This window comes from Nycticebus coucang, chromosome 14, assembly GCF_027406575.1.
Source record: "Nycticebus coucang isolate mNycCou1 chromosome 14, mNycCou1.pri, whole genome shotgun sequence".
In the NCBI taxonomy this organism is placed as follows: Eukaryota; Metazoa; Chordata; class Mammalia; order Primates; family Lorisidae; genus Nycticebus; species Nycticebus coucang.
The window spans coordinates 11,499,053-11,516,785 of record NC_069793.1 but is presented as its reverse complement, the minus strand read 5'-3'; the positions used below and the strand labels follow the sequence as shown (position 1 = coordinate 11,516,785).

General features: G+C 48.6%; 1 protein-coding gene across 1 annotated transcript; it reads right to left on the bottom strand.

Moving 5' to 3' along the window:
* Positions 1-2,360: 2,360 nt before the first annotated feature.
* Positions 2,361-14,447, bottom strand: FADS1 (fatty acid desaturase 1). Its single transcript, XM_053562066.1, has 12 exons — positions 13,443-14,447; positions 11,413-11,523; positions 10,669-10,866; positions 9,940-10,041; positions 9,491-9,619; positions 6,044-6,104; positions 4,649-4,725; positions 3,670-3,767; positions 3,389-3,485; positions 3,109-3,188; positions 2,896-3,021; positions 2,361-2,538 (listed from the first exon to the last, which is right to left on the bottom strand). The coding sequence occupies exons 1-12, from the start codon at positions 13,644-13,646 to the stop codon at positions 2,487-2,489; spliced, it is 1,335 nt and encodes a 444-aa protein (XP_053418041.1). The 5' UTR covers positions 13,647-14,447; the 3' UTR covers positions 2,361-2,486.
* Between the last annotated feature and the right edge of the window lie 3,286 nt (positions 14,448-17,733).

The following is a 17,733-nucleotide window of genomic DNA, read 5'->3' as shown; positions in this document are numbered from 1 at the left end:
CAGTGATTATATTCAGAAAGCAGTGAGCACACAGAAGTGAATAGTAACTTGGAGCTGAGGCACCATGTACACACAGATAGGCATCGTGGGTTACAAATGAACAGCCTTCATTTGGTCAAAATTAACTTTTACTTTTCAGTTTTACTTCAGGATGTAACAAAAGTATCAAAGATAGAACTTGGAGTTGTAAAATGCCAAGTTCAAATGTTAATTCTGCCATGATCTGTGACCAGAGGTTCCTCTCTGGGCCTAATTATCTCATCTGTTAGTGGATATGAGATCATTCCTTTTACTGTAACCTCTGAGCCTTTTGTTACTAATGGGTCTCTTTGCGGCTGTAAGAGACCCTATTTCTATAGGCTGAGGAGAGGCCATAGTGGTTCAGGTGCTTAGGGGACCTACTCTTGGCTCCACAGAATCTTGCTGATGTTTGCTCAGATTCAGTGGCCTAGGCCCAAAGCAAGTTGGCTTAACAGGCTGGTGATACTACACCTGAACCTCAAGGAAGGAACAGCACCAATGCTGAATAAGGACACCAATGAAAGTAGAACTCTTCAATTATGCTTCTAGCTTTTTTACCCAGACTATTTTAAACCAAATTCTCCAGCCAGGCAAAATCTGCCCAAATGGAAAAGATCTGAACTCCTCTGCAGCCTGTTCCCCAGCTGCATTCTCCCCCCACCTGCATCTTGGTTTTGACAAACTTCTAAGGAGTCCTGACAGCCTCTCCATAGGTGGTGCCTCTAACCCTATCCCAAGGTGCCTTTGGACCTTCATCTTGACTGCTATTCTGCTTTTACCTTCTAGTGCGGTGGTTCTCAACCTGCAGGTCATGACCCCTTTGTAACAATGAAAATACACTGAGGCATTAGGAAGGTTGAGAACCACTGTTCTAGTGTGAAGTTCCCTCCTCCCAGTGTCCAAAGTGATCAGTATGTCTAAGAGTAGATGCTGTTCAAGAGGCAAAGAAATAATCCCCTTTGTCTGGACTGAAAGGCTTTGGGCTGGGGAAGGAAGAGGCCCCAGGAGTGAAGGCAAGATTCCTGGGCATATTCCTATGTTCCCTCTCTGCAGAGATGGGTTCAACTCTTTTTATCTTTTAAAAACCAAATTAAAAAATTATATTTTAGTATCATACGATATACTTTACAAAGGGTTATCCTAAAATTCCTATCTGATCTCCAGAATAAGACACTTGAGCAGAGAGTGGACTAAGTAAGACACTTAGCTACAGCAATAATGATCACAAATGTTACTATACTTTTAATCTTCCTATTTCTTATAACTATAAAGTGATTATATTTAACCCACTGCTCTTGCTCAAATATAATGCTGTAACATTAGTTTATAGAAATTTTCTGCTTATAGCCCTTACCCTCATAACCGAAACTTGTGTTTTTCCTTGCAGCTGGTAATTAGTATCTCCCAATTTGATGACTTGCGCTAACTGCTGTTTCATTAAACTTGGAATTACAGGTTAGGAAACAAATGGAGGCCCCTGGATACCCCATTTGTTTCTGGGGAGAAGAAAAGATTAAGTTGTCACATCTGCTCAAGTGCTGTGGAGCAGGAAGTAGATTCAGTCCTGGGAAGTGTTCTGTTCCTTGGGAGGTGGTTAAAGAGGTGAAAAGAAGAGGTGAATCAAAATGGCTGGCAACTCTATTTGTTCTGGCAAGAGCTAGGACTTAAGTGTTCCCTAGACCCTGGGTGAAACAGACCAAAATCAACTGGTGCCAGGATCCTTTATATTTGTTCTGGCAAGAGCTAGGACTTAACTGTTCCCTAGACCCTGGGTGAAACAGACCAAAATCAATTGGTGCCAGGATCCTTTAGGTCCTTTGCCTTGCCTAGCTTCTCCCTCGCCCTGGGCAGTGAGCTGAGCTCCCTGGCACTGAGTTATGCCAGGCCTCAGAATTCTTTTTTTTTTTTTTGGGGTTTTTGGCCGGGGCTGGGTTTGAACCCGCCACCTCCGGCATATGGGACCGGCACCCTACTCCTTGAGCCACAGGCGCCGCCCTCAGAATTCTAAGTGTTATTCCTTCATCTTGCTCAACAGGTTACTTTCCTCTGAGGTTTGCAAGTGAGGGTAGAGAAGTGGACCAGTCAGGTGAGCTTGCCCTTTATGAGTTTAGTGCTAAACCTTCCTGACTCGGGGCTCAGTAGGTCCCCTGCTTCTATTATGCAACTAGTTCCCTTTGCTCACCAGCCACCTCCATCTGCCAAAGCAGAACAACGAAACAAGAAAACTGTCTCATATCCCTGCCCCAACAGCTTCTTCTTTCCCTCTGGGGGACTTGCATGTCCCCCTTACCCCTCTCTGGGTCTTACATCTATTCCTAGAGAATAAAAGGGAGAGGCTGGAGTCAGAGCCTTTATGCCCCCAACCCCCTCTGAATATTAGAATTGTAGTGGTGTTGTCCCTTAAGCTCTTCTGTTTTGGTTCCAGAGTTCTCTTCTTCTTCCACTTGGGGCAGGGGGTGCTGCTGTTATTGGTGAAGATAGGCATCCAGCCAGAGCTGCCCTGACTCCTTCAGTGAGCTACAGCGACAAAATAGAAAGACAGTGAAGGAGACAGGTGGAGCAGTGAGCTTCTCACAGACAGATGGATGCTGAGCCCTGTGACTTAAGGCCCTCATCCATTTGGAGGCTTTCTTCCCCTTTGCTTCTGAGAAGCTAGCGTGGGCCATGGCACTGAGGGGAAGCCCACTGAGGGCACAGACCTCACCTGGCCACAAGACCAGTAGAGCACCCTCACTGCCTTTGCCATGGTGACCTCCACTGCAGACTGACTGAGAAAACCCTGTCACTCCCCACCTGCCCCATGCATCACCAACATTCCCATTGCCCTGCCCACTTCCCTCCCTACCAGTCACAGTCCTGGCCTCAAATACTCACTGGACAATGTCGGCAAAGGCTGAGAGCAGGGGCTTGGACTGGTACTCTATGCCATGCTTGGCACACAGGGACTGCACCAGGGGAGCCACTTTGTGGTAATTGTGCCGGGGCATTGTGGGGAAAAGACTTTAGGGAGAACAGGAGAGAGTCAGTGGCTCCTGCTCTGCTTCCACCTGCCCCCACATTACACCTTCCCCAGCTCCCCCTGCTCACTGGTGCTCTATCTGGAAGTTGAGGTGTCCACTGAACCAGTCGTTGAAGGCAGACTTGTGGACGTTGCATGTTGCCTGGAGCTGGAGGAAAAGGTCAGGGGAGAACATAGGATGGGGTATGGGACCATCCTGCTCACTCCATTCACAGAGTGGCAAAAGAGAAGCCTCAGCAAAGGAGGAAGTCCTGCTTGGGAACTTTTCTTTTTTTGCTTTTGCTATTCCCTGGCCACCCTTCTCATTAGTTGTGTTAGGCATAAGTATACTGAGTGACTGTCCCTTACCTGGGTGGAGACCCAGTCCTTGTTCTGGTCGTGATCAATGTGCATGGGGATGTGGTTCATCTGTGTCACCCACACAAACCAGTTGCTTTCCAGGAACCTGTTAGATGAGGCACACAGAGCAGAGCCCGAGTTTTCACTTCCCCTCTAGCCTGCTGATCTTCCTGAAGCATTCCTACTAGCCAAAGACCCAGCACAGCCTCCAGAGTAGACTGGCTAGCCCCCAACATTCCCTTTCCTTGGTGCTTTCCTTCACCAACCCCTGGTCCCCCATCACACACTACCTGACCATGAAGAAGAGGCCCAGGAAGCCTTTCAGCCCCAATAGCGGCATGTAAGTGAGGAAGACGCGGAGGTAGAAGGTGATCATCCAGGCCAAGTCCTGCAGTGAGCAAGGCAGAGGGCATTTTGGCCACAACACAGCTTCTCCTCTTCGTCTCACTTCCCCTGTTTCTTTGCCCACATGGTGAAGCCATTCTCCTGGGTAGTTGGTCATTTTCAGCTTTTCTTCTCATGGCCCAATCCTATAGGACTTAGTGCCATGGCTCCTTTCCTCCATTCCTAGTAGCACCTCCCAACCCTCCTTGTCTGTCACCTTCATAAATAGCAAGGCCTACAGGGTCTCCCTGTCTTCAGCTCCCAATCGATCTGAATCCTTCAGCGTGCCACCAGATGACTCTTCCAGCCCCGGGCCTCAGTCCATGCCAGTGCCTGATCAAAACTCCAATCACTTTCCTGCACACTGAACCAAGCACCTAGGTCTTCCATGACATGTCCAGTGACCAAACTCACCCCTCACTTCCCAGCTTCTTTGCTCAGAGTCCCTCCTCCAACAGCCCCACCTCTGCCTATCAACTGCCCATCCTTACAGGCAGCCCAAAAGGTGACTTTACAAGACTAAGTGCAGTTAGGCCTCTTCTGAAATCCCTAGACCCTTTTGCCTGTATCTCTATTATGGTAACAACCACATTCTGTTTATCAGACGTTTTCTGAGAATAGGTACTATTTCCCACTCACCTTCCCCAGCCCTTGGTGTCATGAGAACCTCAGAAGATATTGGCTGCATGAAATCAGGCATTGAGAGGTTGCCTGCTAAGCCCAGATCACTTTATTTCACTTAAGAGACTGGGAGAATCTATACCTGGTTCTATTGTTTTGCTCTAAATTATGCCTGGAGCCAGTCTGTTTCCCCTGGAGAACCTGTTTTGCCCCACTCTGGGTAGTGGTGACAGAATGTGGGACATTTGGGCAACAGATACTCACCACCCACTTCTTCCGCTGGATAACAAAATAGAAAATATACCACTGGAAGTAGAGAGGCAGCAAGGCTGGGGGCCCAACTGAGGAAGAAAGGGAGACAGGGAGAGGGCGTGAACAGTGGAGGGTCAGGAAAAGGCTGGTTGGTGCTGGAAAGACAGCCTCCAGCCTGGGCTGCCTCCTCTGCCATCCTCCGACACTCTTCCAGCTCCCTGAGCACTCCTCAATCCACTGGCACCAGCAGGCACCAAAGGTGGGCACAGATGCAAGTCTGGGCAAGGTGAAATCTCCCAAAAACATGCCCTGAGGGTAAAGGGGTGGGAGTGGTACTCTTTTCCAATGGAACAAAGGGCTGGAGAACTCAAGCCCCATGTGTGGGATTTGCTGTGCCCTCATGTCTTTAATAGGGTACTGCTAATGCTCCCTGCATGCCTTGGCTACAGCCCTGCCCCTGCCAGGGGCCTTCCTACTGGCATTAGGCCTGTCCCTGCAGTCACCAGCCCTGTGTCCCTGGATGTTCCATCATGCAGCTGAAGGGGCAGGAGTAAGAAAGCGTGTGTGTAGGGTGGGGGCTATGCTGTTCCTTCCCAGGCTGAGCAGCTCACTTCCATGGACCAGGGAGATGGGCTTGTGCAACCCCTGACCCTGGAGGTCAGCTGCAGGAAGGAAGAGAAGGCTTCTTTTAAAAGACCGAGAGTTGAAGAGGTGGCTTCTATCTCCTGTGCTGTCCGTTTCTTCTTCTGTCTCCCTTCTCTGTAGCACCTGATACTGCCTATAACCTCATCCATGCTTTATGGTGCCCAGCATGGCTCCTCCATATTGAGCTGCCATGGATTCTAAAATTCTTTCTTCCAGTAGTCTCTCCTTCACCCCTCTGCCCCATCCACCTTTCTCTAATAGGGATAGTTGGTAATAGGCAGTTAGGAAGAATTCTTTTAAATTAAAATGGGGTCAGGGGAATCCTTCCCTCCTTTCCTTTAAAAACTTAAAATTTTCAGAGAGTTTTAAAGCTCAAATTTTAAGCATGATGGAGTGGGTTTGCAAAGCAGGGAATATAGAATCGTCTTCAGAATGTGCTTAAGACAACCACAGAAATGTCATCTTCTCAGTCCTGATAGCCCCTTCCTTCTCCCAGAACTATCTGTACCTTTGTTCTCCTGGGAGTTGAACTGGGCTCCTCTAGGTTACCTTGGCTCAAGTCTCTATTTGACAAGGTTTAGGATGAGGCTTGTGCTCCAACCAAATGGGCAAACATTAGCCTAAATGTTGCCTTTGCTCAAGCTGAAAAGGCGAACTGCTTCCATGCAGTAATGGGGGTTGAGGTTGGGGTGCTTCCTCTAGGTACCATTTCCTCCTCATACTGCTTTAGCACCCCCTCCCAAAGCAGATGAGGACACTCACTCAGGAAGAAATACTTGTGCTGGTGGTTGTATGGCATGTACTTTTTCTTCTGTTTCCCAAGCTGTGAAGAAAAGCAAACACAAATCAGCATCCATAGACCAATTACCCATTTCCTTTTCCCTGTAACCTTGTTTTTTTCCTGCTGAGCAGCTTAGGCCTATTCCAGGGTTGCAGCTTATTGGTGCTATGGCTCAGCCTTACCTCCCAGCACATGGAGCCTAGAAGCACCGGGCTGTGCTCTGCAAGCATGCCAGGCCCATGCTTACATGAGGGACACGCACAGTGCAAAGTGTGTGTTCATCCAGAGACACCTTCATCATGAGCTTTTCAAGCTCCACTACTCTCTCGCTTTCCCTTCCCCCATCTGGTACTTTTTAGACCTCAGACTCTCCATGGACAACAATAATCTACCGCGATACAGGTTAAGGATTCCCTCAATATCCAGCTCTTAATTCTCCGCATCAGAATCTTTTGGTCTCTTTACTTCAATATGAGCTTTATAACAATCTCTGGAAAGCTAAGCAAAATTTTGCAAATGTTTGTGGAAAGGATACCAAGAATACCTTGGCAATCTGAAGAGTCTGGCAAAGTTTTCCCCAGCAGGTCATGGGCATTTTGTAAGTTTAGTTGCTGAAGAGACAGGCTGGGACCACTGGGACAAGCAGTCCATCCAGAACCCCAAGCATGGGCTCACAGGAACATGATAGCAAAGCTCTGCTGTCACTTCATGGCTCCAGTTAGTACAGGCAACCAGACAAGCACAAGGGCACAAGAGGAGCACTTAACCCCAAAGCAAAATGCGGGCTCTTCCTTCAATGTGTCCACCCCTGTGCGCACGGGTCATTTCGGCTAGATGAAGCATTTTTTCCACATTAACAGATTAATTGAACAAGTATTTGAGCACCTACTATGTGCCCAGCACTGTTTGTTCTAGATGCTAAAGGTAGAGAGGTGAACAATCCAAAGTTCCTACTCTCATGGAGCCTACAACCTAAGGAGAAGAAACATGATAAATTTGTAAACAGAGCTCAAGGTAGTTTACACATTAAAAACAAGAAAATAGTTGGGGCATTGTGGCTCATGCCTATAACCCACCACTCTGAGAAGCTGAGGTGGGTGATTGCTTGAGCTCAGGAGTTTGAGACCAGCCTGAGCCAGAGTAAGACCCTGTCTCTTAAAAAAAAAAAAAAAGCCAGGTGTTGTGGTGAGCACTTGTAATCCCAGCTACTCGGGAGGCTGAGGCAAGAAGATCACTTGAGCCCAAGAGTCTGAGGTTGCTGTGAGCTATGACGCTACAGCACTCTGCCAAGGACGACAAAATGAGACTCTTATCTCCAAAAAAACAAAAAGAAAATAGGACAGAAAGTGAGGGAGTGGTCAGATATGGCCTCCCTCAGGTGCTGATACCTGAACCAAGACTTGAATGAGAAGGGCCAGCAACGTGAAAATTCAGTAGATGAACATTCAAAACAGGAATGGCCAGTGCAGACGCTCCCAGATGCTCAAGGGTCAGTAAGCAATGGGAAAATGAGGAAACCAGAGAGGGGCCAGATCATGTAGGGCTCTAGAAATCCCTGCTAAGGCCACAGTTATGAATTTGGCTTTTATTCCAGTGGCAATGAGAAGTTGCTGGAAGGTTTTCAATGGCTGTGGTGTGATCGGCTTTGCACTTTAAAAGTCTCACTCTGGCTGAAGGTGAAGAGAATTGTAGGGGGCAGGTAGAGTCCCAGGGAGGAGGCTGGAACTAATCCAGACCAGAGATGGACCAGGCTGTGGGACATAGAGCAGTGGAGCTAGTGAAATCGGTAGGTTTGGGATAGCTTTGGAGACTGTGTGAATAAGAGTTGCTGATGAGCTGCATGTGGTGGTGAGAGTTACCCCATCCTGATCGACACTAACTTGAGAGGGGAAAACAGAAAGAGAAACACCTTCTTGTTCAGTGGGGTGGGTGGGACAGAAGCCTGGCTTCCTATCTTGGAACTATTATGAAAAGGAGTCCAGCCCCACTGCTGGCTCGTTTGGTAACCAAATGCCATTATGATCCTAATAACTTTGCCCCATTGTGCTTAGACCCTCTGTCAAAAAGATTCTACTTAGAGCAAAGTGTCCCCTATACCTCCTTGTCCTCCAGGAGAGCTGGGAAGCATTGGGATGGATGTCATGGGGGCAGCACAGGCATCAACAGCCAGTTGAGCTGCACACCAAGGGACTGAAGCAAGCCCCAAGCAACCGACAGTCTAGGTACTAACAGGCAGCCTACCCTTAGTCTCATAGCTAGGGGGAGAAAAGAAAGAATAAAAGAAGGAGGTCTATTTCGTGTCCCAAATCAGGCTCTATCCTTGATGTCTGCAGACAGGAATTTCCTTAATATCTGAGTACCAAGAAGCAACAAAGGTAGTAGTGTGAGATGGTTCCCTTTCCACTTAGCCTCCCCACCTGTTTTTTAACCCCCTGTAGTGACAATAATGTACTACTGTCCAGCAAATAACCACAGTGCCCTGGAAGCAGCCACTTGAGTCAGGTAGGGGGTCAGGGATGGTTCACACAGTGTTGAAGTTGGACATGTAACAAGCCCAAGAAGTCCATGTTCATGAACAAAATGAACAGGTGGGGCATGAGCCTCAAGCTATGAGCTGCTCATGCCTAGAACTGAAATGTATTTAATAACAGTTTAATTCCTGGCAAGCAGAAATGTCAAAGAGTTGGGGAAGGAGTTCTGGCAGAAGTTTGACTACAGCCCAGAGCCTTGAGACACAGAGTTTTCAATTAACTTTTCAAAGAATTCTGCTGGCCTTTCAGAACTTTCCATTGCTAAATGCTCACTGAAAGCTCCCCAGATCTCTACTCCTAGGCTTCTTCCTTCAGCACTTACATTATAATTTCTGCTCACAACCTCAGAGGATGACTCAACACAATGCTGACCACCCTGTTGTCAGGCTGAGATCAGGAGAGTGGGAAGTCCTTGGTAAGTGACTGTTCCAGACTCTGGGTGTCAAACAAGAGTGAGACAGTCCTATCCGTGTTCTTGATGTCAGTCCAGGGTACTGGGATAAGTGAGAAGTAGGAGTTGAAGGCACTATCAAGAGCAGGGGGTGATTGCCTGGGGCAGGGAAAGCAGCACCGGGAGGTGTCCTCATCAGCCCCTAGGATGAGCAGGGGCTCACACAGTAATCTCCTAGTCATCCTCTGGATCCTTTGCAGCACATGGTGCTTTTTAATATGGTAACTATTTGCTGACTGAACCGACTTACATGGATGGTGATGGTGTCCTGGGCAGCCCTGCTCTGCTGCCTGTTGATCCCCAGAACTTTCAAATGGCAAAGGCCCCAGCAAGCCTGGCCCTTGATGTCTTACCCACACTGACAACATTGTGGACATTTTCCCCAAAGCCCTCTGTACTGGCTCTTTTCCGTTCCCAAAGACCTTTCCACTGATACCTTCACTCACCTCCACAGAGAGGATCTTCCCCAAGGCAAAGAAGAAGGGATGCATATTGATGTCTGGGTCTTTGCGGAAGCAGTTGGGCTTGGCATGGTGCTGGAAATGCATATGGTTCCACCAACTGGCAGGGGCCCCCTACAGAAAAGTGGAGACATGAGTATGAAAACCTAGGTGACTGTCCCCCACCAGCCAGCCCTTTAGTGCCTAGAGCAAGGGTCCTCAAACTTTTTAAACAGGGGGCCAGTTCACTGTCCCTCAGACCATTGGAGGGCCAGACTATGGTTAAAAAAAAACCAACTATGAACAAATTCCTATGCACACTGCACATATCTTATTTTGAAGTAAAAAAACAAAATGGGAACAAATTCAATCACACCACCTCATGTGGCCCACGGGCCATAGTTTGAGGACCCCTGGCCTAGAGTTTCCAGAGAGCCCTTGTCCACCCCACTGACCTTCAGGTGGCCAATCACAAAATGATGTAGCAGATGGTTCCATGTGGAGGTGCTGAAGACTGACAGGTGCCCAAAGTCATGCTGCAGCCAGCCAGCCTGGGCCTGGGTGAGAAAAGTCAGCACTGAGAACAGCCACCAGCCCAGCATCCCTCTCACTGACCCCAGTGCTTCCTACAGCCTCTCCCTTCCTCCTAAATCCACCAAAGCCTGTGATGTCCATCAGCAGTCAGGAAACATGGGTCCTAATTCTGGCTCTGCCACTGACTCACATTCGAGTTGGGATAAATCACTATCCCTTCTCTGTCCTTCAGTTTTCCCAACTCTGAAGTTCATGACTTATGATGGATTGATATCCAGAATGCAAAATGGATCAGAGATGAGCAGAAGGCTTGCCCAATGTGTCTGTCATAATTAACATGTTAGGCAATGTCAATGGTAGGGAGGGAACAAAGCCAAACCAGGATCTTGGTTCTTGGCATACTTAGGCTGTGGCAGAACCTGAACTTGAAGTTTCAGAGAATTCCACAGGAGGAAGGAACCCTAGGAAAAGCAGCTGGAGAGGCAGTGAGAGAAATGAAGACACACATGTGGCTGATGAACAGATAAAAGCCTTGGACATGGAACATATGTCTCCTCTTGCACTAACTCTCCCTTCTTCTGAAGGGGACCAAGAGCTTTCCCCTGGGATGCCGAAGATGGCTGTACACCTGACAAGCCACAGGCTCTTACTTGCACTGCACTGAGCAACACTGCACAGAGGAGGAAGGGCACGAAGGATGTCCCAAAGACCCAAAGTGTAAGCCAGGCAGTGACATCCATCAGCAGGATGTGCAGCAGATACAGCAGGAAGAACATGTGGTTGGCCTTCATGAGCCCCATCCGCTCCACTGTGGCCCGCAGCTCCCGGAACTCATCAGTCAGTTCTTTCTGGAAGAGAAAGGAGCTACCTGTTATTCTTCCCAGCTGCAAACCAACAATGTTGCAGACAGGGCCCTCAGGCTCAATGACCTTCTGTTAAGGTGGCCATGGGAAGTTCCAGAGTCCTAGGTAGAGATGTCACAATAATAAGGGTGACAGGAGGAGGATTTGCCTAAGAGTTAAGCTGACTTGATTTATGTCCCTCCTTGGTCTGCTATTAACTGTGTGATCCTTGATCATGTTGCTGAAACTCTCTGAGTCTCAGTTTTCTCATCTGTAAATGTGTGAGAATTTATGAGTTTCTGCTTGGCACATAGTAAGTGCTCAATAAATAGGTCTCGTGTTGATGATGATGATGATGATGATGATAGAGGTAGCAGCCTTGGGAGAACCGTAGTTTTCCAAGCCCTGCTCCCTTGAGCTGTGCAGGAGATGCTGGGACATCAAGACTCTCAAGAAATATTGCCTGTGATTACTTGTGATCCCATCTGGGCTTTCCTTCTCCCCCGCTCCCTTCAACAACCAAGAGACTCCCAAGAGCAAACAAGGTCTCACATTCTTGGTGGGCTCAAAGCTGGGCTGCTCTGGAGATAGTTCTCCAATCAGGAGCGAGTTCATATACTTCCTCACAAGGCCCTTGTTGATGTGGAATGCCACAAACGGGTCCTGCGTGAGAAAAGACAGAAAGGTGAGGAAGCCAAGATGAAGGAGATACCACCTTCCTCAGGCCAGCTGCCCTTTGAGGATGCTCAGACCTTTCCCAGGAGTCCACACCCAAAATCTGTGTCCTAGTTAGAAGGGCACCATGCTGAGGAAGACTTGGCTGTAAGGACCACCCCAAACACCTGCGTAGACTGGCCTTTCTCCTGGTATCTCTGGGGACAACTTTTGCCCAAGAATTTAAGTATAGGTGAGGAACAGAAGGGATGGGCAGAGTTATGAGACTGCTCAGTCTTTACTTGTGGAACTTTTTAACAACTCCCTTCTCTCTCAGAGCTAGTCTTCTTAAATTGCATAGAGGGAGACATCCAAGGTCCAAGATGGGGAACTCTTGTATTCCTTCTCCCTCATTTTCGTGGCTGTTCCCGGTAGGGTTCCATATTTCCCCTAGCACTCTGAACACTTCCTGTCCCAGGATGGCTAATTGGGGTTATTCAAGGTGGGATCCTCCTCAATAAGATTCACAGTTCTAAGGTCTGGCGGGCCAAGGCGCTGAGGCACCGCAGGAAGGGAGGGGAGGGAGGGGAGCAGGGGCGGAGCCAGCGGCCGGTGGCACCACACATCCGGACCAATCGCCGTTTTGGCAGCCGAGTCCCCGGCCCCAAATCACACTGCGGGAAGCCCCAGTGGCGGTGCCTGCTCCGCCTGCGCATGCGCCAGCCCACGCCAGTGCCGTAGCCGGTGGCCTGGTCTCCCGAGCCACCACTTTGGATGACTCGCGCAGACTCTGGCCTTGCCCCCTAGGCCGGCACCGTCAGGGGGCGGGGCGCCTTATCGCCCTGCAGCGTCTAAGCTCTGCTGTGATGTTACCGAACATTTGGGGCCCGAGGCACACTCTTGAGACCCCAGGGCAGTGGGTGGAGGCTGGGAGTGGGTCACGCAGCAAGGCACGGGATCAAAGAGGGATGCAACGGGAGGCGAAGTGATCCTGGCCTCCAAGGAACGTCCCAACTTTCAGGTCACAAAGGAAGACCCCGTTTCCAGGTACTACAACCTGGTAGGGAGGCACCAGGTGCCTTAGCTCGAGATTCTTGGTCTCGAAAGAGAAGTAGCAAGATCTGCACAGGGGAGCGCGCTGACCCCTACTGAGGCCCAAAGTAAGGAGGAACGGGACCCGCAGGGGGCCTAGTGCCCTGGAGTGCTAACAGCTCTCTGTCGAATAGATGGAGACCCAGCAGGCCTGCGGCCGGGTAACCTCCCCGGCAGGATTCGAGGACAATTCCGAGCGTCCTCACTAAGGGTACGCTGATGCTGTTCCCATTTCCCCGAATGTGCCAGCTACTGCTTGCCTCTCCGGCGCCTGCTGTCCCTTCCGTGTCCTCCAGTCTTAACAGGGCTCAGAGGTTCTCAGAGCAGCCGGCTCCCCAAATTTTCCACGTTTCCGCACTATCCTCAAGATGGGTTCCCGCTCTTGTTAGCGAGTGGAGCCCAGCGTGCTCGTTCCACACACAGTTGCACACCCGGTCTCAGCTTCGACCCTAGACGTAACTCCCTCTTCCCACCACTGACCCCTCCGCCCCGTTAGCATCCCAGCCCAGCTCTTGGTTCACCCGACGCCTGCAGACCGCAGACTCAAGACTACAGACAGAATGCACGATTGGGCGGCGCAGTCCTTTGTTTGTGTGTACATGTTGCTGACCCCCATCCCCAGGCCCCAGACTCCAAATTTCAGAGCCCTTCTCCTGCCCTTGCATCCCGTGACCACAGGACACCCAACCTCCGAGCAACCAGCATGCTCGGGCGCATACCGGCTTTTTTACGAATTGGTTGGTCGGCTCTGGGTGCTAAACTTTTCAGCTACCACGCCAAGCAGCCTCTGATCACTGCCACCCGGCCCCGCTCTCTCCCGTGCCCCCAGCGCTCACCGTGGCATCCTGCCCGGCGTAGTGGCTAATGACCCGGGAGCCCCCTGGGTGCCGGCGGGTGAACTCGCTGATGTTGTACACCTTCCGGTCGATCACTAGCCACCGCTCCTCGCGCCCGGAGCGCTGCGCCACCTCTTCCCAGGTGAAGTAACGTAGAGAGGACCCCTGAGCCGGTGTCTCTGCCGCCAGCGGCTCTGGGGCCATGGCTGGCCTGGCGACTCCGCGCACCAGCCGGGCAGCGGATGTCAAGAGCGCGCCCAGCGTTCACACGATAGCGCGTGCCGGCCTCGCGTGCTCCTGGAGCGGGTCCGCTGGCGCGCGCCGGAATCCCATAGTCCACCAGTCCGGGTTTTCAGCGCCGCGGTGCGGACCTCTGAGCCTCGCAGCGCGCTCTCCCATTGGCCAGTCCTCGTGGCGCTGGGAGCGAGCCTCCACCCACGCCGGCGGGACCCCAGACTTATGGCAGCGCGCACGTGCGCCCCCTTGCGGGCTCCCTATTGGCGTGGTCGCCGGGTTCCGCTTCCTAGCTATGCCTCCCGCGGGGCCCGGCGGTAAGAATAACGGTTCCCGCGGAGGCAGAGGGCCCGAGTACAACTAGGAGTTGGCCAGGCCGAGCCGGGTCAGGCGTGGCCGGAGTGGGGCCGAGCTTCGTAAGTGTATGGATGGACGCGGCGGAGCCGAGAAGGTGGCCGGGAGGCGGCCGAGACCCGGACAGGGAGCGGAGGAAGTCCCCACCGCCCGGGTGGTCCTTCAGTGAAGGCTGTTCCGGGGGCGGGGCCGTCCGGTGGGAGGAGGAGCTAACCTAGGGGCGGAGGTCGCACTGTAAGGGAGGGCTGTCCCGGTGTCCAGGTTGCCCCAGGGGCATCTTCCTTTGGCTGTGGCTGCCTTCGTGAAGGGCTTCAGATGTGACACTACCGGGATCGAATCTCTCGCCGCCTCGCCACGCTGTTACATCTGTTGTGCTGCCTGATGTAATAGCCTGAGAACTCTTGCAGTTGCATTTGTCTTGTGAACAGCATGATTTTGGTTTATTGGGCTTGTTGGGGTAGGGAGGGTTGTTAATGCTTTAATTCGCTCAATATAACATTAAAAATGCTCTTTGTTTTTTTTTAATTTTTATTTATATTTGTGTGGGGTCGTTAAATAATGATCTTCAGCATCGCCTAAACTGTAGGCAGCCCTGTGTGAAAGCCCTGGCTTTTAGAGTTGAAGCATTTCTTTTGTAGCCTGGAGGCTGCTGAGACCCCTGAGAGACTATTAAACAAAGAGATCTGGGGTTTTAAACAGAGGTGGCTGTGCCAGTTAAAGAGCTGTTGCAGTCCTGAAAAAAAACAGAGTTTAGGTGTGAAATTGTCTTTTATTTATTCAACACACACTTTAGGAAGCCCTTACTATGGTCTAAGCACTGTTTGTACTGTTTTACAAACACTCAAACACTGACCAAGCATGTGAGCTCCTAGGAGTCAGGAGAGAGTGATATAGAGACCATATTTCTGGTAGGAAAGGACCTTAATCTATTCGATTCAAATCCCTCACTTTATAGATAAAAAAAATTGAAGTTCATAATGGAGGACTTCCATTATGGAGAACTTCTTCCATAATGGAGAACTTCCTATGAGGAAGTTTCAGTATTCTGACTTTCAGTTAAGATGCCAGGCCCCCACACCTTGGTTTATGCAGCTGCTCCTTTATATAGCCAATATTCCTTTTTAAAAAGCCTTGCCTAACAACTTGGCAATATCGAACAATAGCTATAAAATGATTTGTACTGTTTGATTAAGTAATTTCACTCTTGGGAAAGTAAGAGGTGGGGTGACTACAATGATAGCAAATTTTGTAGCAATAACTGGAACCAACTCCAAGTCCTAACAATAAGAAAATCACCAAACTCATTGGGCTCTCTTAGCTCAGTGAAGAATTAAAGAGTGATTAAAAATGACCAGGATATGGGCCAGGCTAGCACTCTGGGAGGTCCACATGGAGGATCACTTGAGGTTAGGAGTTTGAGAATAGCCTGAGCAAGAGTGCAACCCTCTTTCTGCAAACAGTAGAAAAAATTAGCCTGGCCTTAGGTGCATGCCTGTAGTCCCAACTACTTGGAAGGCTGAAGCAAGAGAATTGCTTGAACCCAGGAATTCGAGATTGCAGTGAGCCATGATGATAGCACTGTACTCTAACCTGGGTGACAGAGGAGACTTTGTCTAAAAAAATTTTTTGTTTGTTTTTAATAATTTCATGCTTGGGCTCATCACCGGTAGCTCAGTGGTTAGGGCGCCAGCCACATACACCGGGGCTGGTGGGCTCCAAACTGGCCTGGGCCTGCTAAACAACAATGACAACAAAAAAATAGTCGGGCATTGTGGCAGATGCCTGTAGTCTCAGTTACTTGGGAGGCTTAGGCAAGAGAATCCCTTAAGCCTGAGAATTTGAGGTTGCTGTGAACGGTGATGCTACAGCACTCTATTGAGGACAACATAGTAAGACTCTGTCTCAAAAAAAAAATAATTCATGTTTAGGGTTATAGCATAAGGAAAACTTTTTGGAAAAACATTTACAAACCAAAAAATTGAAGCAGTATCTATGATAGCAAAAAAAAAGGAAATAATCTAAATGCCCACTAATGGAATATTATGCAGACTTTAAAAATAATGTAATGAAAATTTGACTGCTCTATGCAAAAGGACTACAAGAAAATGATAATAGTGGTTGTTTCTGAATTGAATGGGTCAAGATAATTTGTATTTTCTTCAATACTTTATGAATTTTTTAATAATGAACATGTATTAGTTTTACTATCAGAGAAAAAAAGGTTATAAAAATACCATTTGTAGAATGCTTCCTTGATTAACCCCACCTACCTAGAGCCATTCATTAACTGTCTTATTCAACACTTACGGCTCATTTGCTCTTTTTCACTTACTTTGATAGGTGCTGAGAATATAAAGTTCAATACCGTAAGGGTCAGGCCTAGCCTGGTCTACTGAGGAAGACAAACAAGCCAATCACTGATCATAGGTCAGTAGAATAGATGTAAATTTAATTAATCTTTGTGATTCTCAGCATTTAAACAGTTTGTGTGGCATGAATTTGCGTTCATGTTTCTTTGCTTTTTGAGTTCTTAGGTCAGAGTCATGTGTTTTGGTGACTTCCCTACTAGGTTATAATCTTCTGGGGCAGGGATTATGAAATATTTAGTGCTACCTGCTGTATATTCAGAGTACCTTAATTGGTGTTCTGTATGAAATCCCACATAAACTAGTTGTGCTAACTAATGATTTCAACTCAAAAGAAAAAAAAAACAAAACACAAGAGAGCAAGCATACAGGCTACTAGGCAAATGGCCCACTGCTCTCTTGTGTCCCTGTGCCCTGCCCATGCAGACTCTGAAAACCCATTTCCAGGCCTGAGTAGGGATCAACTAGACAAACCCATCGTTCTGTGGGCTCTGCTGATTCTAAATTAATTTGCCTTATCCAGGATCTGTATCACATGCTTACTTCTAGATTGGCACTTGTGAATAGCAATTGTTCTGGTCAAATTTCCTGCCCAGGGAACAGAGTGAAATCAGCTTAAGACGTTAAGGCTCATTCTAATCAGGCTATAGTTGAGTGACATAAATGATTAAGGCCATTGGAATAACCTGAAATATGAGTTCAAATTTTGATCCTTTTTGACTGAGGATTATAAAGATAATAGTTGGACTATATCCAATGGACTGGATCCTTTGCAAAGTCAACAAATGCAGAAGCAGTCTTGGTGTTGCTCAGTTGCCACTGCAGCCTCCTCTCAGTGTCAGCCCTTCAGGCCATTAAAGACCAAAACCATTTTTACAAAATCTGGGTTTCTGCAAAATTAGGTAATTTATGGAGATGCAGTGATTACAGTGCCTCACACACAGTAGGCACTAATAAAGTCAACTGTACCAGTTTTGATTTAAGAAAAGTCATCTGTAACAGTTTTTTAGGTTAACATCAACGAATATAGTCTTACCAAATAATTCAGGACATATAGTGCTGAAACTAAAGAAAGAATCCCAAGGTCACACCTACATTGGGCAAAGAGAGAACTAGAAACTGATTCTTTCATTTTACCACATCCTAAGAACGTAGGAGATTTAGGAGAGATGGTGTCAGCTCATGGAGGATGAACTCATGAGATTTCCTTAGTGCAGTTTTCTTGTTATTGTTGTATGAAGTATAGATGCCATAGAGACAGATCTACTAAACCCATTATTTTAAAGATAAGGTGATAGATCCAAAGAGCTGGAGCCTGACAGGGAAAATAGGAGATC

Bases quoted from the DNA above. Each gene is read 5' to 3' on its own strand.
- FADS1 (XM_053562066.1), bottom strand. From the start codon at position 13,646: ATGGCCCCAGAGCCGCTGGCGGCAGAGACACCGGCTCAGGGGTCCTCT. The intron at 9,620-9,939 runs GTCAGTGGGGTG...ACTTTTCTGTAG, and splicing joins TTGTGATTGGCCACCTGAAG to GGGGCCCCTGCCAGTTGGTG. The intron at 3,022-3,108 runs GTGAGCAGGGGG...TTCTCCCTAAAG, and splicing joins AACTTCCAGATAGAGCACCA to TCTTTTCCCCACAATGCCCC.